This window comes from Diaporthe citri, assembly GCF_014595645.1.
Source record: "Diaporthe citri strain NFHF-8-4 chromosome Unknown scaffold_5, whole genome shotgun sequence".
NCBI classification, from domain to species: domain Eukaryota; kingdom Fungi; phylum Ascomycota; class Sordariomycetes; order Diaporthales; family Diaporthaceae; genus Diaporthe; species Diaporthe citri.
Window position 1 is genome coordinate 2,487,887 of NW_025064850.1, and position 23,994 is coordinate 2,511,880.

The window sequence follows — 23,994 nt, forward strand, 5'->3', positions numbered from 1 at the left end:
CAGTATGCGCAACCTCAACGGCGCTCAAACCAAGGAAAGCGCTCTTCTGTGCGCCGCGAGACTTATCCTGACGACGTTTCAAAACCCATGGTCCAGTGCCAGCGACGGGCTGCTCAGGGATTTGGTAGGCCCGTGAGCTGATTTACTTTTTCACGTCTTCCTTTTTGGCCTTGTCATCGACCAGACTATCTGCCATCGCCTCTGCGGCAGCTTTCCTAAGCCTTTCCTCCGAGTCCTCCGTATCCTCCAGTTTGATGCCGGCCTTGTCTGGCTTATCCTTAGCGTCTTTGTCATCATCACTGTCGCCAAGACTGAAGGGGTCGTTCTCCGCGATGGGGCTCGGCTCGACCGAGGACAGTGGCTGCCACTTGCTGGATTTGCCGCCAGAAGCTGCAGAGGACGAGTCCTTGGCCGCATTCTTGGGGGAGGTGCTGTAGAGATCGATGTCCTCGACGCCGTCCTTGAAGGACACCTTTCGACCATCATGTGGCTTTGGGGACAATGAGGGTGGTGGCGGCTTGAACAGGTTGGGGTTCCGCGTCTGCTGACGGCCGGCAGGTGCTGAGCTACATGTCAGCATAAGGTATTGGTCCGGTGAGTGATTTCGAATTTATACTTACTGCCGTCACTGTGGAACTTCATCCCGGCAAAGTCGTCGCTGAGCAACTCTGGATCGGCATCATACCGCTCATAGTCCCTGCTCCTCCTCGATGACTCCCCACTGCCCCGCCCCGCGAAGGGACCACGGCCGCCCTGCTGGTGGGACGAAGCTTCGTTCTCATCAAATTGCTCGTCAAACTTCTTCTTGATACCCTGGAACCAGGTGTTCACCTTGGTCTGCGTCTCCTGGAAGCCCTTTTTGAGCTGCTCCTGTATGACTGGGAGGTCATCATCAATGAAGCTGTGATCCCTGTCATCGTGTAGTTCGTTCGGATTCAGGCCGGTCTGCTGGCGCCGGCGAGGCGGGTTTCCCGGGCCTCTGTTGGCGGTCCGGGCTTCGTATGCGGCACTTTGACTCTCGTAGTGTTGCGCCAACTGTCGGGCATAGGCCTCGTCTGCCTCGAGCTGAGACTGGGCATTTTGTGGACGCGGAGGCTGCGGTGGAGGCTGCTCTTCTGCGTCGTGCTGAATAGCATCCGGGTCGCTCATGCCCAGCAGCGCATTAAATGCTGGGTCGACTTGTCCCCGGCTTGCGATCAGCACCGCCTTGATGACAGCGGCGTCGATGCTGGGAAATGCCTCCTTGAGGATGGCCTCATTCTTCTGCTGCTCGGTCACTGGTCGAGGGGGCTTCGGGGGAGGCACCTCCTGAGAAGCAGTTGTCGATGGGTTCGTGGGGGCCGAGGTGCCAGTTGAGGCCTCCGCGGATGCGCCTGTGGCCGCCCCTGGCGCGGGGTTCGGTTTGGTGGTGCCGTCGTCCATGTTGATGATGCCTGATTCTTGAACGTCTTCGTCGTCGGAATAGTCCAGTGGCTTGACTGTGGTGGGTGATTCTGGTACCTTGTCCTGGAGTTGGAAAAGTTGTCAGTCAAGATGGCTTTGATTAGGAGTGGGTAGGCGCATGAACCGAGCTTCGTCTGGTGTTTGAGTCCCGGCTTCTGCTCATGCTTCGGAGATGAGCCAGGGGACGATGCTTACCGACATCTTGAACCGAGATGGCGCAATGAAATGAAACGGATGCTATGGCGGCAAATTGGTCAGTTAGTTGCTAGGTGAGGGTGATCTGGAAACGTAGTTTGAGAGGATGTTTGCGAATCCATGAAGGGTGCGTACATAACCATTGGGAGGAGCTGCCTGGCTGCGTCAGACCTACGACCGCTTTGGGGGGTAAACGGGCTAGTCGGTACCTAAGGTACCTGGGTACCTGCCATCGTGGCAGGGTAGTGATCAAATGCATCGAAGTGGGGCACGTGCTTCTATGTACGAACACACAGACACCTCCCTAGGTGGGTACGTTGGCAGATAGGCACCGTAATGAATGCTAAAGGGCGAACTTGCATACACCACTACTTATGCAATAAAGCTCCATGCAATTATCTCAAAGGGTTTGGAATTTTGCCTTCGGTTTCAAGACGCCGGTTCTGGAAAAATGAGGTCATGTTTGTTGGGCCAGACTCTCACTTGTCTGATGAACCTGGCCAGGGTCAAGTGTTCGGCCTGATTGAAGAAAGTTGCGCGAACCTTCAGAGAGCAGACAGCCGAAGCCAGGATCGTGGATCTTGGCTCATTTTCAATTTCTGGTCCAGTTGGAAACTGCATACTTAGGTAAGGTCAGGATATGCAAGAATTAGCCCCGAAATAATCGGATCTCAAGCCAACTGCTGAATAGCGTACCAGAGCAACACCGGTGACTTGAGACTTAGATAATTTGGACGGACACTTTGTGTTGGTAGGTCTCTCGTACGTATGATAATCATATGGAGAAGCAATCGTTTATTAGTATTATTCTAGTTAAGTTTTAAAAGGTTATGTGCCTTATAAGGAATAATTAAAGTAGCTATTTAAAGGTAAGGGTTATATTTATTAATACTTATAATTTTCTTTTTTTAATAAATACATATAATATTTATTATTATAAAATATTATTAAAGCAGCTTAAAATTATAAATTATTATAAAATAATTTTAAAGTAAATTTATATAATTTTTAATTATTATTTTTTAAATCTTAAATATTATATTTATTATTTATAATTATTATTTTATTATTATTAATAATATTAAACTTTAAAAGTTATTTTTTATAAAACTTATTAATTTCTTTAAAAGAGTTTTAATTTTAACTTTTTTCTTTATAAAGAAAATTAATGCTTATAAAGTTAATATTAAACTTTTTAACTTATATTTATTTTTATTATATATTTTTATAATATAAATATTATTAAAATTAATTTAATTTTTCTTTTTATTATTAAATTAAATTTAATATTATTTTAACTTATTTTTTTTAATTATTATTTATTTATTTAAAGTTAAGCATTATAAGTTATTATTTTATTTATTAATTCTTTTTTTACTTTTTAATATTTTTTAATTAATTTAATAATTATTTTTTATTTAAACTTTATAAATAATATATATATTTTATAATAAATTTTTATATATATATAGTTTATATATATTTATTAATAATTTAATATAAAAAGTTTTAAATTTAAGTTAATATAATAATTTAACTTTTTATTAACTTAATTTTTTTAATTTAATATATATAAAAGACATTTAAAATTAAAGTTTTTATTAAATTATTTATTATAAAAATTATAATAATTTTATATTTAAAATAATAATTATCTTAATAATTCTTATTATTAAAAATATTATATAATTTTACCTTAAACGTTTTAATATTTTTATTATAAATATATAGCTTTTTAATTATATTATTAAAAAATATTTATTTTTATTTTAATATTAAAAATTATTAACAATTTAAATAATAATAATTATTATTTTATTATTAAGAAAAAATATTTTAACTTAAGCTATAATTATAACTTTTAACTTATTAATTTTAATAATTCCTTAAAAATTAAGCTTAATAAGCATTTTATTTTTTTAATGCTTTTTATAATAATATAATTTATTATATTATAATTAATATTATATTATAGCTAATTTTTATAATATTTATTAACTTTTATTAACTATAATATTTATTTAATATAAAGAAATTAATAAAAGTTAATATTAATTAATATTAATTACTTTAAACTTTTTATTTTTAATTAATTTTATTAATTTAAATTAATTAACTTTTAATAAGAAATATGCATTTAATATTAATTAATGCAAATTATATTATTAAAAACATAATTTATTATAAATTAATAAAATAAATATATTTATATTAATTAATATTAATTAAGTTAAATTTATTATAATATAATTAAAATTTAATTTATTAAACTTTTCTCTATCTTTTTTATAAATTTTTATATTATATTTAGTTTTATTATAATTATTATATTATTATTTTATTAATTTACTATAAATTACTTCCTTAGCATTATTACTTATTTTATTAATTAATTATTTTGCCTTTTATTTCTCTTAAATAAAAGCTTAAAATTCCTTAATTATAAATGCTTTTTAAGCTATACTTAAGTATTTTTAACCCTTTAATATTTAATAAGTGCTATATTAATATCCTTAAAAATATAAACTTAATTTTTTTAAAAAATAATCTTATTTATTATTATTTATATATTCTTTATTATTTAATTAACAGCCTTTATAATTAATATAAGGGAGCTTTCTTAATAAGTAAAAATCTTGCTCTTAATAAAACTTAATTATTAAATAATTTATTAAGTATTAAATAATATTTAAAACTTTTATTTTTAAGGAGAAATAAGGAAAAATTATATTAAAACTTATAAGCGAATATTAAGCTTAAAAATTATAAAGCTAAGGTTTTAAAAAGAAATTTTAGCTCTTTTAAATATAAACTTAATATTTTTTACTATAAAGGTTTTATTATAAGCTGCCTTAAATATAAGAAAGAATTTAAACTTAATAATATAATTAATTAAAGCTTAAATAAAGAAATTAATTTTATTGCTATATATATGCTTTAAAGAAAAATATAATGTAATATTATAATTTAAGCTTTGCTTATTATAATTAATTAATAAGCTTTAATTTTATAAAAATAAACTTTAATATAAATATAAATAAAAAATAAACTTCTTTTTTTATATTTTAAATATTAACCTTATTTAAGAATTTATAACTTTAAAAGCATAAAGCTAGCTTATAATATCTTTATAATATTAATATTAATTATTTAATATAAATATTATAATTTAATTAAAATAGTTTTTATTATTAATAATTATTATTTAATTAATAATAATATAAATTTATAACTTATTTATTTTATTATTAATAATTATTTATAAATATTTATTAATTAATATTAATTAAATTAATATATATTTATTAATAATAAATTAATTAAATTTAAATTAATTATATAAAATAAAGGTTATAATTATAAATTATAAAATATTTCTTTAATTATAAATTATTTAAAAATAATTATATATTATAATATATAATTCTTATTTATTAATACTTTAATATTAATTATTTATAATATTTATTATACTTAATATTATTATTTCCTTATAACATGCTTATAATTATATAAATAATTAAATATTTTATTAATACTTTTTATATAAAAATTATAAATTATAATTTTAAGTTAATATATTTATAATATATTAAGTTAATTAAAGTTTAAATAAGCACTTTATTAATTATATATTTTTTTTAATTAAAGTTAATAGCTTTTTAATATTATTAATTATATTTATAAGTTTTTATAATAAAAGTAATAAAAAATAAAATTAAAGAAATAAAGAAATAATAATAAAGTAAATTAATAATAATAATTTAAAAATTTTAATTATAAAAAAATTATTAATTTCCTTAAGCTTTAAAAGTTAAAAGTTTCCTTTTATTATTAAATTTATTTATATTAATTAAATATATTTATAACTTATATTTACTTATAATATAGCATTATATTAATTTTAATAATTTTAATAATTATAAGCTTTATTTATTAATAAAATAAAATTTTATTAAGTTTTATTAAATTTTAAAAAAAAGTTAAAAATAAATTTATTTTTAATAAAGTTTATATATAATAAATATATATTTTTTAAATAATAATAAATATATATATAAATATTATAAAGAATATTAATTTATTTATTTAATTTTTATAATATTTATTTAAGAATTTAATAATATAAAAAAGCTTAATAAAGTAATTATTATTATATAATACTTATTAATAAAAAGAATTTATTTTTAAATTAAGAAAATTATTATAAAATTATTTTTTTTACCTTTTAATTTATAATACTTATAATTATTAATTATATAAGGAAGTAATTATTTATTAATATTATTTTAATTAAGTTTTAAAAGGTTATGTGCCTTATAAGGAATAATTAAAGTAGCCATTTAGGGGCGAGGGTTGTACTTGCCAACACTTTGTCTTGTATAGTATGCTTTGTGCCTTGTTTGCAGACGAGGCATGGCTAAGTGCAGTAATAAACATATTGCGGTTAACTCTTGCTCTATGTAAACAGCCAGACATAATTACAAGCACGCCGGCAAGGTGGTATTTCAAGCCACTAGTGCCAGTAACAAAGAGCGAGATAATTATAGCTCTGGCTTTGTGTATAGTAAAATTTGATTCTGGGTGAGAAGGATACACAAAATATTTTCCATCGAGTTGACACGATCACTATTGACAACCAACGAAGAGACTCCGTTTATATGATACAAATGAAGTGATGCCCGTTAGGAATCAATGTATGCGCCCAAGACTGCCCCAATTCCCTCACAAATAGTAGCCAAGTTGTCCCCATTGCTCAAACAGAGCTGAGTCTGCTTTAAGAATGGTAATAGCGCAGGGAATGAGCAATGATGTTGCGCATCGTCGAATCCAAGGTGTCCATTCCTGGTGATAGGGCGGATCTAGTTGCACTGATCGAGAAAGGAATTGTTAATAATCTCTTCCTAGCAAGAAACGGTAGACAGCCGATTTACTTACAGACCAGAAAGGAGGAGACTCCTTCCAGTAGTAGCTCTCGCAGTTGCCCCAGGTCTCGCTTCCAATGCATCCCCAACCGCCAGTAGAGCCGTCAGAGCCATCGTTGTAGTAGGCTCTGGCGCAGCCCTCAGGGGTGGAAGCACGCTTCTCGGGGATGGAAGCGGCGGAGGCAAGGCCAGCGAGGGCCAGAGAGACGATAGCGAGGAACTGCATCTTGAAAGAGTGTTGGTTGTTGGTGTTTGTATGAAATGATCGTGTGTGTGAAGTGTTGGAGTTGTTGGAGTGTGATGATGATGATGAAAAAATTCCAACTTCAACAGCACTCATCCCGCTGCTTATATACTTTTTCATCGCCATCGCTCTTGAGTACTGGTCTTGGTGACGGCCCTGAATATAGTCGAACAGTCGGGAGACACGGTGAGTCCGACTCTTGCTGGTGATGCTGACGACAGCTGGGCACACGGTGCTTGACTCGAAGATCTTACTCAGTTCTGGTGTTGTGGTGTGTCCGAGTTGTGTGTTGCATAGTCGATGCCAAGCATTCGAGTCAAGTTGTATTGTGATCACCGCTGTCTTCGCCATCTCTGTATACCAAGAAGAACTGTAAAGTGAACCTTAAATCTAGCCCTATGTTCGATGGAATTCCAGACAATGGGGATGATTCCAAAAAAAGAAAATGGACCCATAACCTAGCTTGAGCACTTACCCGTTAGTGATTCTAGTTGTAGTGAGTTGTTTTGTAGCAAAATTCATCTGTGTTACACAGGTACTCGTAATTTTCGGGTTGCCGTTTCAGTGTAGCAAAACTGCGAGACTGAGCATTCCAGCCCTCTCCATCAACAATGAGCTGACGACAGGCTTGTGGCCAAGCCGTCGTGAGGTACTTGCTGCCGGCACCGCCGGGTACCGGTAGGACTCAGCCCAACCCCACAGCCCGGCGGCGGAGCAGTCGATCAGTCGGCCGTCGGACACCGCCTCCCAGCTGGCGGAATACTCGGCATGCATATACCCACATCATATGCGCGAGGCTTCCTCCCCACCTTTAATCTGGGGAAATTCAGTCCGTGTTTTGTGTATGACAGGTGGTGGATCTCTTCCAGCTCCTCGGTGCTGAAGCACGACTCTTGCCAGGTCGAGATCATGCCAGGACTTGCACATCGCCGCTGCTTCTAAAGCTAAATCCCCAGCAGATCCACACTTCCTCACTGTGGGAGTGGCCTCACTTCATGCGAGATGGTCTAGATATGACTCAAATGATTCACCAGATGCTGGAGGACGACGCGAGTCTTCAGGCGTAAGAACGCGCACAATCACATGGATTACCCACCTGTTGCTGGGCAGTGGTGTCCTTTTTACGTTTCCATCAGCTTGCCGAGACCGCGATGTCCGGGTCGATCGCCGATGGTACCAAGAAAGCCTCGTGAGGACTCCTGAGGGAATGAGGGTGTTTCTGCTGCTTCTAAATCCGGGTCTGCGACGGACTGTTTCCTTTCTCCGTTCTCAGTTGCTTCTGTGCCGGCATTCTTTTTTTTAACAAGATTTAATTCTAAGAAAAGAAAAGAAAGGGGGAGGGGCGGAGAAAGACAGATGGAGGGAGGAAGAGAGGCGGAGAGGTGAGTACCTCGGGTTCTAAGCTGTCTTCCTTAATTCAATGTGGCCACCCAAACAACTACTTCGTAAGTGTTCTCTACCAGTGGATTGGATGCGGCGCCATTGGTTGCTTGGGTATTTTTCAAATATCCTGTGTGAAGTCCGGAACCGGAGGCGTGGATTATATGAAGATACAATTATCATGTTTTAAATGAAGCACACCAGACAGTGGCGGGCGAGTGGACAGCTCATCACGCCTCTGTCCCTGTGCGTTAGACGCCTTCATCCAAACCGGCCTGGGGAATAGACTGTTGAACTCAACGAATGCCAGCTGTGAGGCGTCCCACGTCACAGTTTGCGGAAATGTAAGGCGATAAAATTGATGTCTAACACATCATCTAATACGTTTCCTCTGGCGATACACCTGATGTTGGCTGGAGATCTGATGCAATTGCCTTAAGCCGAAGTAATGAGTAGGCCGATTATTAAAACCTCCCTCCTGTTTCAGGAATCAGGTTCACGCTCTTCCTCAAAGTTTACGACCACCAGTGTTGGCAAGCACAACCCTCGCCTCTGCCCAGCTACTTTAGTTATCCCCTATGGGGCACGTAGCCTCTTAAAACTTAAATAAAATAATATTAATAAATAATTGCTTTCTTATATAATTATTATATATATAAGAAATTTATTAATATTAATTAATAATTATAAGTATTATAAATTAATAAAATAAAAAAGATAATTTTATAAGGATTTTTTTAACTTAAAAATTATATCTTCTTTATTAATAAGCATTATATAATAATAATTACTTCCTTAAGGCTTTTTATATTATTAAACCTTTTAAATAAATATTATAAAAATTAAGTAAATTAAATAATATTTTTTATAATATTTATATATATATTTATTATTATTTAAGAAATATATATTTATTATATATAAAACTTTATTAAAAATAAATTTATTTTTAACTTTTTTTAAAATTTAATAAAACTTAATAAAACTTTATTTAATTAATAAATAAAGCTTATAATTATTATAATTATTAAAGTTAATATAATGTTATATTATAAGTAAATATAAGTCATAAATACATTTAATTAATATAAATAAATTTAATAATAAAAAGAAACTTTTAACTTTTAAAGCTTAAGGAAATTAATAATTTTTTTTATAATTATAATTTTTAAATAATTATTATTAACTTACTTTATTAAATATTATTTACTTTAATATTACCTTTTTATTTTATTAATTTATTTCTTATAATATTTATTATAAAAACTTATAAATATAATTAATAAAATGCTTATTTAAACTTTAATTAATTTAACTTATTATAAATATATTAACTTAAAATTATAATTTATAACCTTTATATAAAGAATATTAATAAAATATTTAATTATTTATTTAATAAATATTTTAATAAGTTATATATAATAAAATCTTTATAATAATAACTTTTTTATTTATTATAAGCTCGGCGTTAAAAAAGCTGCAAGCTAGCTAGCACCTTCTCTTATAAGTTATAAAGCAGCAACCTTTTAACTAAGCCAAAAGGTACATAATAATCCAAACTCCCTTAAATTATTTAGCCATATTATATAAGGCTTAAGTAATAACCCAAGCCCATTATATAGCCCCTTCCCCCAAGACCCCCTTAATATAATAATATAATTACCCCCAAGGCTTACCTGCAATATTGCCTTTTCAAGCCAGAGATCTTCTTTATGATTAGGTAAGACCATAACTCAAACTCTTAACCCTAAAGCTTGGATTATTTATTATGGGCTTGGCCCTAAAGGGGCTGTGAAAGGGTATATGTAATTACTGCTTGCAAATTACACCTCCCGGCCAAAAAACCATAATAACCAATCTGGGATTGGTTATTCTAAGCAGTATATAAAGCCGTACCGTCATAACCCCCCCTAAGGCCCTTTTATAAAGCTTTAAGACTGCCATTAGGGACTAAGCTATGGTTTAAAGCCAATACACGCTTTATAAGAGGCCTGAAAACTTATATAAAATGGCATTTAGTTTCTAGTTTAATTAAGTTATTATATAAACGGCCCTTTATAATACTGCAACCAGTTTAATTCCCACCCATCTTTACATGCAGTTTTTCAACTAAGGGGCTTAAACCCTAGCCGTTAAATTGGTTATTAAAAGGGTATATATAATTACTGCTTGCAAATTACACCTCCCAGCCAAAAGACCATAATAACCAATCTGGGATTGGTTATTCCAAGCAGTATATAAAGCCGTACCGTCACAGGCTGCAGGCTGGCTAGCGCCTTTTCCCATAAGCTGCAAAGCAGCAACCTTTTAACTAAGCCAAAAGGTACGTAATAATTCAAGCTCCCTTGAATTATCTAGCCACACTATATAAGGCTTGGGCAATAGCCCAAGCCCATTACATATGTTATGGGTTGGCCTTAAGCGTTTGCTAGAAGGTACTTAAAAAGAGTTATAAATTGCAATATTTAAGAAGTAAGTTAGGCTTTAAAAGGGCCTAACTTTAAATCTATCTTTTAAGTATATGCCCCATTATATAAAAAGGTTAAGTATAATATAAGCTTAGCATAAGTATGTATTACGGCTTAAGCAATAGCTTAAGCTTATTATATAGCCCCCTTTCCATTCTTATATTGCATATAACAAGGATTAAACCTAAGGCTCTTATAATCTTATATTAATTATATATTTACCCTTACTATACATTTATCTTAAGGCTATATTTATTCGCCTTAAAAGCAATAATTATTTATTTTATTTTTATATTAATTATATTTATATATTATATTTAATATAATATAATATAAAGTATATATTATATATATTATAAGCTATTATAATATAATAACGTTATTGCTATATATATAGTTTTTTATTAATATATTATAATTGCGCATAAGTTATATATATTGCCAGCCTTAAGCTATAACATGCCTTTATTAATATATTAATATTGCTTATTATAGCTATTACCCTTGCATTATATTTATTATTACTACTTAAGATAACTTCCTTATAATTACACTCTTTTTTATAATTCTTTCTTTTTAATATTATATTATTATTATAATATAACGTAATTTACCACTAAGTAGCGAATATTACTAAGTAACGGATTTTTCCAACTTTACTTAACTTTTATTAACTATAATATTATATTAAGGTAAATAAATTAATAAAAAGTTAGCATTAATTAATGCTAATTATATTTAATTCCTTATTTTTAATTAATTTTATTAATTTAAAGGGGCTGAAGATAATGCAATATAATTAGAAATTATTAAGGTTTTAATAAGATAAGCTGTTTTTAATATTAATTATATCCTTAATTTTCGCATTAATCCTGCATTAATTTACTTATTTAAATATTTAATGCATAAGAAATTAATAATAAAGATATATATCCTTTATTTAAAAAAAATAAAAATATTCTTAGCTATTTAAGCTATTTAATACTTTAAAAAAAATTATGTTAAACCCTTATTTATAGCTTAAGTTATTAAAATCTTTAATATCCTTAAAATAACTTTATGCCGCAAAATAAATTAATAATATAATTTTAAAGAATTACATATTAAATAATATAAACTTAACTTAATTAAAAAGCAAATGCTTATTTAATACATTATTAATTAAAATACTTAAAACTTCCCTTTATAACTTTTTAATATAAAAAATATAGCTAACCTTTTATTAATATTATATAATGCTAAATTTATTAATAAGCATTAAGCTTAACGCTTTATAAATATATAACTAAGCCTTAAGATTAAGTTTAATTATTCTTATAATTATTAAAGAACCCTTTATAAAGATTTAAAGATTATTAAGAATTAATTTAAGCTTTTTTATAATATAATAGCTAAGTATTAAATTATTAATAATAACCTTTATAATTTTAATAAAATTAACTTTATAATAAATATAATTACCTTATTAATAATTATTATATATATTAATAAATATAAAAAAGCTAAATTAATTTAGCTTAATAATTAAAAATAAGTAATTATTATTAAATATATTAATGCAAGTAAGTTATAAATCTTATTATTTATAATTATTTAAGGTACTTATTACCTTGCTAGCTAAGCAATAAAGTTAGGTTTTTTAAATAATTAAGTTATTAAGCTTATTTTTAATAAATAAATAAATAATAAAATTAATTTAAAATAAATTTAATATTTTAATAAGCATATTAAGTTAAAAAAATGCTAATTATTAAATATTAATTATAAATAGCTATAAAAATTATATATTAATTAAGTTTAATTAATATTGCAAGGATAATAAGATTATTACTATTAATATGCCGTTGTATTTATTTTACTTACTTTAGCCATTAAATATTATATTATATTTACCTTTAAAGCATGCATATAATAATAAAATTAATCTCTTTATTTAATCCTTTATTAATTATATTATTAAATTTAAGTTTTTTCTTGCATTTAAAGCAGCTTATAATAAGACTTTTATAATAAAAAACATTAAATTTATATTTAAAAAAATTGAAATTTCTCCTTAAGACCTTAATTTTATAATTTTTAAGCTTAATATTTACTTGCAAACCTTAATATAATCTCTCCCTATTTCTCCTTAAAAATAAGAGTCTTAAACATTATTAAATGCTTAATAAATTATCCAATAATTAAGTTTTATTAAGAGTAAGATCTTTACTTATTAAGAAAGCTCCCCTATATTAATTATAAAGGCTATTAACTAAATAATAAAGAAGGCATAAGCTATAGCACATTTAATTACTCTTATAAGCAAGCAAATCCATACGCTTTAAGATGCTAACATAGCACTTGCTAAACGTTAAAGGGCCAAAAAAACCTAAGTATAACTTAAAGAAATACTTATAATTAAGGAATCTTAAGCTTTTATTTAAAAAAAAATAAAAAGTAAAGCGGCTAGCTAATAAAATAAATAATAAGATAAAAAAGTTAATTCATGGCAAACTAATTAAAAAACACTATAGCAACTATAATAAAACTAAGCATAATATAAGAACTTATAAAAAAAATAAAAAAGAGTTTAATTAATTAAATTTTAATTATATTATAGTAAATTTAGCTTAATTAACATTAATTAATGTAAATATAGCTATTTTATTAATTTATAATAAACTATATTTTTAATAATATAATTAGCATTAATTAATAATAAATATATATTTCTTATTAAAAGTTAATTAATTTAAACTAACATTATATTTATATTAATACTTTTAAATTAATAAAATTAATTAAAAATAAGAAATTAAATATAATTAATATGAATTAATGCCAACTTTTTATTAATTTATTTACCTTAATATAATATTATAATTAATAAAAGTTAGGTAAAGTTGGAAAAATCCGCTACTTAATAATATCCGCCACTTAATAATAAACCACGTTACTTATTATATATATTATTTTATTACCTTTACATAACCTTCTTATTACCCTTATAGTTATTTCTTTATTTGCATTAATTACCCCCTTGCTTTATTTTACTTTTAGCTAGGAAGCCTTTTTTAGCATAATTAATACCTATATAATCCCTTAATCTCCTTGCAATTCAATCCTTTAACCATTCTTCCTTATATTTATTATGCTTTCCTTATGGCTACCCTTTTTCATTAAAAAGCCATTGCTTTAACGTATTAATACTCTCTTAATCCCTTAACGGTTTCTTAACGCACCCTTTTTTATTTATATTATACCTATTAAGCACCCTTTTCTTAGCCCGTTAATACCCTCTTAGTCCCTTAATATCCTCCTTTACATCCGCTTCCCTCTTATTATATAAAAAGAAGAATAAGAAATGGCTTTTATTATAGGTTTTAGTAATTAACATGGCGGCTTTAATGTAATTATTATTATTAATAATAATAATAATAATAAGTTGCCTTATTGCCCTAGCAATATAACCCTTAAGGTTAACTTATTTCTCCCTTAATATAAATTTATTATAATTATTAATTAAATATAAGAATATTATGCTATAAGATTATATTAAATGCTTAGTAATTTTAATAATAGGGATTAGCAGCTTATTAAATAGCTACTCTTTCTTTATAAATTATATATTATAACTTTTTATAAAATTAATAAGCTGCTTATTTATATTCTTAATAATTATAATATATCTTATATTAATTATTATTATTATAAGTATAAGTATATTTAGTATATATATATATTTATTAATTTATTATTATTATAAAATGCATAATATTATTTAAAGAAAGTAATTATTATTAATAATGGCTATATTTTTATCTTTAAGTAAGTTAAGTTTATTACCCTTACTTATAATAATGCAGCTATATTTACCTTAGCTTTTAATTATATTATTATTAATTTCCATAAAACTATAAATATTATATTAATAAAGCTACCCTTTATTACCTTTGCTATTTACTTAAGTAGCTATACTTATTTTTATAATATAGCCTTAATTAATGCCCTTATTAACCTTATTAAAAATATATCCTTAATCTTATTATAACTTATTAATATATTTTTATTCCTTATTAATATTAATATAATTATACATTATATTAATAATGCTAATGCTAATAATTATTAGTTAATTTACTTTATTTAAAAAATAATAAATGCTTTTATAACTTTTAATAATAATTAAAAAGTTAAGGTTAATTGTTATATTAATAATATACATGCCCTTAATATAAATATTTTTCTTATCTTTTTCTTATATTTATATTAATTTAATTTTAAATATACTTTAATGCATTTAAGGATTATTATTATAAGGAGTTTAATATAATGATTAATGCTTTAAATGCCTTTATTAATTAAGTTTTTAATATTAAGTAATATAGCTATGGTTTAAGTTGCTATTATACTTATAATAAATTTAAGGAAAAAGAGTAAGAAGATAAGGAAAAGGATTTTAAGAACTTGCTTTTCTTTAATTATAATACTTTATATTATAAGTATTAATTAACTTAGCTTATTATTATAATTATAATAAGTTTAAGTAGTTAAAAGCTTTATTTTTAAATAAAAAGTTTATAAGTTTAATTCTTATTATTATTAAGTTATTATAGCTTTATTATTAGCCTTTATAATTTTTAGTTTTATAATTAAATATTTTTAATATGCTTACTTAAATAAATAATGATAAAGGAATTTTAAAAACGTAATATGCTTGGTATGGTTTTACCTTGTAAGAGATTAGCTATATAGCTTGGTTTTCTTTTAATTTAATATATTATTTAGTTTTTTATAAAAAGGGAATTTAATTTATTTGCTAAGTAGGTATATAATAAGTTTTAATTAGTTAGGAGTGTTTATATATAAATAAGGTTATAAGTTTAAATTTTATTATTATTATGCCTTGCTTAAATATAATAAATATTTAAGGCTTGCCTTATAGTTTTATTTAAATAGCTTATAATAGCATTATAAGATTTTACTTATCTTTATTTTATTTTTATTTATAATTTTTATTATTTTATATTATATTTTTAAATAAGCTTATTAAGCTTAATATAAGCTTATTTTATAATTATTTTAAATAAATAATTTTTTATAAATAGCGGTATTTCCTTATTATACTTTAAATAAGTTAAGGATTATTAATCTTTATAAATTTTTAAAGGATTTTTATATTAATATATTTTAGCCTTTTTATTTAATATAAACTTATTTTTTAAGGAAATTATTTTATAAATACTTTAATATATTTTTAATTATTAAAATTTTCTTTATAAAATACTTTTTATTTTAGCTTTTATTTGTTTTATTTAAAATTAATATAATACTTAATTAAATATTTATAAATATTTAAGTAAGTAATAAATTCTTTATAATATACTTAATTTAATATATTTAAGATAATTATTTAAGGCATAAAGATATTTATTATAATATATTTTTAATATAGTTAATTAAGCTTTTTTATTAATTAAGTAATTTAAAAATATTTAAAAGATAATTATACTTAATTATTAATGCAAAACCTTTTTATTATTTAATAATATTTATTAGCTATTTGCTTTTATTATTATTAAATAAAAATAATAATAGCTTAAGTAATATTTATTTTAATTTAAAAATAATTTAAAAATATAATTATTTAACTTTTAAGATTAATTATAAATGTTATTATATTTAAAAAACTTAAAAATATTTATATATTAAATTTACTTATTAATTAATTATTATTAAATTTTTATTATTTAATATTATTTAATAAATTAAAAAGTAATTAATTTAATTATTTTATTAAAAAATAATAATATTATATAAGTATTTTTATATTTTTTAATTTATTTACTTTATATTATTATTTATTTTAAAATAATATATTGTAAATAAAAAGTATTTTATATTTATTTAAATATATAAAAAAGCTTAAAATATTTTTATTTAATTAAAGCTTTAATTATTAATAATAAATATAAGGAACTTATAATAATATTATTATAAAGTAATAAAATATTATATATAATTTTTTATAATTATAAAGTATATTATTTTTAAGAAACTTTATTTTAAAAAGTAATTTATAATAATTATTAAATAATATAAGCTGCTTTTATAAATTAATAAATTTATTATAAAGTTAATAAATATTTAAAATTAATAATAATTTAAAAAAAAATAAAGCAAGCTTTATTATAATTATTAATTAAGTTAAATTTAATAATATATATTATAATTTTAAATAAAATATTAAATAATTTATAATATATTATTTTAATAAAAATTATATAAAAAAACTTAAAAGGTTTCTTTTTATTTTAAATATTTTATTATAAGAAAGTTATAAGCTTATTATAATATTAATATAATAAATAATTCTTAATTTAAAAATTATAATTAATTTTAAAATTAAAGTATATTATATATATTAAAAATATAATTAATAATTTAAATTATTATTTTAATTTTTTTAAGAAATTATTATTAATTTAATATAATTACTTTAAAATAAATTTTATATTATAAGTTTTATTAAACTTTCTTATTTTAAAGTATAATTAATATTAATTTATTAAATAATTATAATAATAATAATAATAATATTTTATTTACGTAAAGCTATAATATATATATATATATATATATATAAAGCTTGCCAATTAGCATGCAGTCCCTTTATAAATTCACCCATATTAAAAAAACCATGCCTTAAAGCTAAATAAAAACCAATACGCCTTTTAATTCTTTTAATTAAGAGCTCCTCCCTTAACCTTTCCTAAGATTTATAAAGCCCTTCTTTACTCCTCTCTCTTAATAATTCTCTCTTTTGATCCTAATCTTAATAAGGGCCGTTTTTTATAAGTAAATCCCTTATAATTACTTAATAAGGAGTTATTACTTTCTTATTAAGGGCTGCGATTATTTTAATGCAAAATTATAAAGCTGCCTTTATTAATATAAGGCTTTTAATAAAGTTAATTAAGGTTTATAATAAGGCTTATTTATTAATTAATTTTAAAGGCCCTTTATAAAAAGGCTTTTTTATAAAATATATTTTAAGGCATTATTAACTTAAGATTTTAAGGGCTTAAGGCTTTCTTTAAGTACTTATTTTTATTAGCTTTAATAAAGTTTTTAAGGCTTTAAGCATAAGCCCCTTTTTTAGCTAAGGGGGTTATGGGTAAATAGGCCGCGATTTGCTATAACGTAATTAAGGGGAAAATTCTTAAAAAAGATCTTAATGGCCGCGGCAGGGTTTAAACCTATGCTCTTTATAAAGAAAAGCTAAACGCATAACCAGTGCGCCACGCAGCCTATTAAATAATTATAGCTTTATAAATATTAATAATATAAGTATTAAAAATTATTATTAAAATTAATTAAAATATTTTAATTACATAATTTTCTTTTAAAATTATTTTATTTTATTTTTATTATAATAATATATTAAAATATTATATTTATATTTTTAAGTAATATTAAAAATTATAATAAAAAAAGAATAAAGTTTTAATTTATTAAGTTTATTTTTTAAAAGAAATTAAAAGTTAATAAAACATTTAAAGCTTTTATAATTTATAAATATTATAAATAAATAAAATATATTTTAAAATATAAATAATTATACTTTTAAAGCCTTAATTATTATTAATAACTCTTTATTATAAATAATATAATTTTATTATATTAAAAAAAGCTTTATAAAATAATAAATAATTAAATAAAAGGCTTTTTTTAAAAATTAATAAATATATATTAAAAGCTATTTTTAAGTAATTTATCTTTATTATTATACTTAAGTTTAAATTTTATGTAATTAAAATTAATACCTTTATAAATATTACTTTAAAATAATAAAAAGCTTTATTTTTTTTATTGTTTTATTAAAAAAAAATTTTTAATAATAAAATAAAGAAAAGAAATTAATAACTTTAAAAAGGTTTTTAATAAAATTATAATAAAAGTTTATAAACTTTATAAAGTTTTAAATATTATAAATTATTTATAATACTTTTTATTTTTAAATTATTTTAATTTTTTTTAAATTATTTTAATTTTTTTTAAATTTATTTAAATATTTATTTTAATTATAATAATAAAATTTAAATATTTTACCTTTTTTATTATAAATTTATATTTATTTTAATTTAAATTCAATTTAATATTTTATAAATAATATAAAACTTTTTATACCTTTTTTATATAATTTCTTTTTAAGCTTAAAGAAAATATTAATATATTATTTAAATATATTATTATATAATCTTTTAAAATATTAATTAAGATTAATATTGGTTGAGTTAATATATGTTGGTTGATAGCAGACTGGTTATATTTAAATTGGCTATATAAAAGGAAAAAGGGTTGCAGCTATAAGTTGCAAAACCTTTCTTTAGCTATAAACTATTTAAGGGTAGTTATATGCTACTGCATATAATCCTTGCTTATTAGTGCTTTAATGTTAATTGCTTATAATGCTTATTATGCTTAATGCTGCTATTTTCTTATAATATATTTATAATTATATTAGCAATCTTTAATTAAGTAATTAATATATGTTTTTAAAAAGTATATAAGAAAAAGAAGTTAAATTAAACTTAAAGCTGCTAAGTTTAGATTTATTAATTAATTAAATTAATTAAAGGTGTATGCTTATTTAATTATATTAAATGCTTATAAAAGGCAGGTATATAAAAAAACTTAGGTTATTATTAAGGGGTTGAAAGTTAATTATTTTATTAAAGTGCATAATTAATAAATAAAGGTTGTTTTAATAATTATATATAGTAAATTATTTTAATTGCGTTAATTAATAAAGTGTAAATTATTGCTTTTATTATATAAATATTTTATTTATAATGCATTTTATAAATTTATGCTTTTATTACTTATAGTGCTTAAGTTAAATAAGGATTAAATTAATTCTTGGATTAATAATGTTATTATTTAATCTTTAGCTTATAATATACTTTAATTTAGTTTAGCTTAAGCTTAATTATGCTTAATCTTTATAATTAAATAAAGATTAATTAATTATAAAGGAAGGATGGGTAGGATGAGTTATAGGGGTTGGTAAATAAGGTATTTAAATAAAGGAAAGAAGTTAAGTATTAAGAAATTATTTAATATTAATTAAATTAGTAAATAAAAATATATATAAAATTAATATATAAGTATTAAATTATAAAATTTAATTAAGGATGCTTATTAAATATAAGCTAGTAATTTAAGTATTTATTACGGTTTAAGCTTTGCCTATTATAATTAATTAATAGGCTTTAGCCCTATAAGAATAGGCTTTAGCGCAAGTATAAACAGGGAGTAAACCTTTTCCTTTATACTTTAAATATAAACCCCATTTAAACACCTTATGATAAACAACCTAAGGCTAGCTTATAATATATATTTAAAGTCCTTTTGCATTATAAACTTATAATATAATTATATAAAACCCAGTATAGCAAGACTTAAAAAGAATAATAGCAACCTATTAAGCCCTTTCCTATTTAAAGAAACTTTTATTTTAAAAATACTTAGCAACTTAATTAATAAAAATAAGAGTTAAGTTTATAATAAATAAGGAAGTAATTAATATTAAAAAGGCTTAATTCTTTTATATATTTAATTAATTAAAAACTTTTTATAATTACTTTTTACTTTATATTAATTTTATAAAGATATTTAAGAAATAGTTAAAAAGCTTTTTAAAAAAGGTTTATCTTGCACTTAAGGACCCTTTTAAGCAAAGGTATGTTAAGCTTAGCTTAATTATGTTATAATAGCGCTATAAAAAGGGAATGATAAAATTTCTTACTTAATTTAATTAATTAATTTATAGTAAAGATTTAAAGTTAGCTAAATAAATATAAAATATTATTAATAGTTAATAGCTTAATCTTTATAATAAAAGCTTAGCTTAATTATAAGGAATAGCTAAATATATTTAAGGCCTTTTACTTTACCTTATAGTAATATAAAGGCGTTTTTAATATTATAATAAGAAAGAATAATACTTAACCTTAAAATGGTAAAGCAATAAATATTAATATTATAGCGATCTTAATAAGTAAAGTTAAGTATTTTATATATAGCTAACTTAGCTATTATAAGCATAATTATTTTAACTGCTATGAAAAAATAAGAATATAGTTTTTATTAATTAAGGCTAATAAGGAAAAGGAGTTTATTTAAGGGAGCATAAAATTTTTTTTATAAAGTAAAGCTTAAAAGTAATGTTAGCTTAATGCTAGCTTAAACTTAAAGTAAATTAGTTATATGCTAGCTAATTTAGCCTTATGAAAATACTTAAAATTTAGGAAATTCCTATTAATAAAGTGGATTATTTATAATTAAGTATTAATTAATTGTAAATTATATAATAAATTCATAATCCTAAGATTTTAAGTAAGAAAGCTTATATAAAAGGCTTGCATTAAAGGATTATAAAAATGCTATTAACTTAGCCGCTAACTTATACTTAAATAATTATTTTTTATTAACTTGCTTTAGCTAGTATATTAAATTATAAGGATTAAAGTATATTAATTATAAATAATAAGCTAAACCTTTAGCGTAATTAAGAGGCGCTAAGGTATAATTAAATAGCTAAGCAAAGAGCAATATTTAATTTATAATTAAACTATAATATCCTTTATTTTTTATTATATAGCTACCCTTTAAGGCTCGCTATAAAAACTTAAAAAAGGAGGATATATTATGGTTTAGGCTTTATTCATTATAATTAATTAATGGGCTTTGGCCTTATAAGAATAGGCTTTAGCGTGAATGCAAACGGGAAGTAAACCTTTTCCTTTGCACTTTAAATATAAACCTTATTTAAATACCTTACGGCAAACAACTCAAGGCTAGCCCATAATAGTATTTATAAAATAATGGTAACCCTTATTACTTAAACTTTTAATATATAGGCATTATTATAAAAATCTTAGCTATAAGGTTTACCCTTAAAAGGGAAGTAATTTTAAATATAAGTTATATTATATTATTCCTTAAGGTAATTTATAATTAATTAATAAAAAGAAGATTTAAACTTTTATTAATTTTATATACTTTTATTAAATAAAAATAAAGATTAAGTTGCTTTAATAATCTTTTCTTTGCGGCCTTATTTATAATTAACTTAACTTATTAGCTTTTATTAATTCTTATTTAAATATTTTCTTTAATAATAAGTAATATAATAAGCCTTAATATACTTTTTCTTTTTACTTAAGTAAATAATTATTTTTAATTAATATATCTTTATATCTTAATTATAATCTTATTAATATTTATAAGCTGCTTAAGAGTTTTATTTAGCATACTTTTTATAAAGGCGTTTATTAAGTTATAGTTATTAGCAATTTATTAAATTTTAAAGATTTTATGTTTTTTATATAATTATTAAAGTGCTATTAAGTTAATTATAAGGCGTTTTTTTAATTATATTAAGCTTAATTAAGCATTTATATAAAGAGTATAAATTTATATAAATTATAAAAGGAATAATATTAATATTAAGATAAGTGGTGATTTAATGTAAAGTAACTGCTAAAATAATACTTATATTAAATTTATAAATTATACTATAAATTTTAAAAGCTAAAATGCTTTTAATAACTTTTTTATATTTAATGAAGGATTAATAAATAATATTGCTATAAATATTTAATTCCATAAAGCTATTACCTTAAGTTTTATTAATAAAAGTAATAATAAAGCTTATTTAAGAGTTAAGATTTTAATTATTAGTAAAAAAATTATTAATAAAGATAAGTAATTTAGCTATAGTTAAGTTAAGTAATATATATTATATATTATATTTAAGATAATTAGCTTGCTATTAAAGCCTTTTATTAAGCTTAATATAGTTTTCTTTGCTTAAATTAATAATTTAAGTAGCTATAAATAAATTAAATGCAGCTTTTAATTAATAAATAAAAACTAAGTAGGCATTATAAATTTATTGCTTAATATATTATTATCCTTAATTAGGAGAAGTAGTTTAAATAAGGGCAATCTTTATGTTTTAGCCCTTTTAATATATATTTATAATATTATTCTTTATAATAATGATTTTTATATTATTAAAGTTAAGTGCTGTTTTAAGGGTAAGTATTATTTTTAGCTTGTATTAAATATTTACCTTTTTAATTTTCTTTTTCTTTATTATTAAAAATGTTAAAGTAATAATAAAGAGAGTGTTATTTATTTATATAGCTATAATGCTAAAGTTATTTATATTATTATTTAAAATAAGGAAATATAGGTTATAAGCAAAAATAATTATACTTAGTTTCTTATAATAATATTTATAATATGTTATTTATTAATATATATTAAACTTAATAATGTTATATAAAGATTTAATAATATATATAAATAATATAATAATATTAAGAAAATACTTATTATAAATCTTTAGCAATAACTTTATAAATATTATATATTTAAGTTTTAATTTTAATTATAAATAGGCTTAAGTAATATCTTAAAGCTTAATATGCATTCCTTATTAAAAAAGAAATAATGCTAAAGTAATTAAAAGTTATTAGCTTAATTGCTAAATAATAAGGGATTAAATAAAAATTTCTTTCTTATTATAATTACTATAATTAATTATTATAAGGCATAACTTTTTATAAGGCTTTTTAATTTTATTTTTAATTTTATATATTATTTAAAATTTAAAGAATTATATATTATTATATATTTTCTTATTATAAAGTATAAACTTAAAGATATTGCATTTAATTAAGTTTAATACTTTCTTATAATTAAATTTCTTAAATAAGTTTTTAAGTATAATAATTATATTGTTTTATTAAAGCTTTAATATAAGTTTATAATTATTTTTCTTGCATTAAGTAATAAATATTTAATTAAGGAATATTTAAATAATAAATATTTATATTAAAAATGCCTTAATAGGAATTTTTAGCTTATTTTTTATTTTTAAAGATTATTTTTATTATCTTGGTTTTAAAGGATTTAAGTATATATTTAAAGGATTTAGCTTAAAATATATAATATATTGTAAATTATTATTTAGCTATAAAGTTTAAATTATAATATTCTTTATTTTATTATAATAATATAGCTATATTATTATAAATTAAAAGATTATTAAGCTATTTAAAAGATTTAAAGTAAGGTTATAATTATTAATAGCAAAAAGTTTATATAGGCTTTATTATTTATTCTTTTCTTATTATACTTTTATATTACTTTATAATAATAAATTAAAAGTTTTTATAATATTAAGTTTATTATAAGTATTAAAAGCTATATTTACTTATTATTTAATATTTATTCTTCTTAAAAACTTTATAATTATTTTAATAGCTTTAGCTTACTTTTA

At 23.3% G+C, this 23,994-nt stretch overlaps 2 protein-coding genes and 1 non-coding gene across 3 annotated transcripts; all 3 read right to left on the bottom strand.

Moving 5' to 3' along the window:
* Window positions 1-142: 142 nt before the first annotated feature.
* On the bottom strand, window positions 143-1,644 carry INS49_011331 (uncharacterized protein; the record flags this gene model as incomplete). Its single annotated transcript, XM_043172050.1, has 3 exons — window positions 143-561; window positions 621-1,506; window positions 1,639-1,644. The coding sequence occupies 3 exons, from the start codon at window positions 1,642-1,644 to the stop codon at window positions 143-145; spliced, it is 1,311 nt and encodes a 436-aa protein (XP_043023795.1).
* A 4,856-nt stretch (window positions 1,645-6,500) lies between these two features.
* INS49_011332 (uncharacterized protein) lies at window positions 6,501-6,789 on the bottom strand (the record flags this gene model as incomplete). The annotated part of the gene is made up of 2 exons (XM_043172051.1): window positions 6,501-6,509; window positions 6,577-6,789. 2 exons carry the CDS (start codon window positions 6,787-6,789, stop codon window positions 6,501-6,503), a joined length of 222 nt encoding a protein of 73 aa, XP_043023796.1.
* Window positions 6,790-17,875: 11,086 nt separating this feature from the next.
* Window positions 17,876-17,948, bottom strand: INS49_011333. Its single transcript has one exon. It is a non-coding gene; the product is annotated as a tRNA-Lys (tRNA).
* Window positions 17,949-23,994: the final 6,046 nt, after the last annotated feature.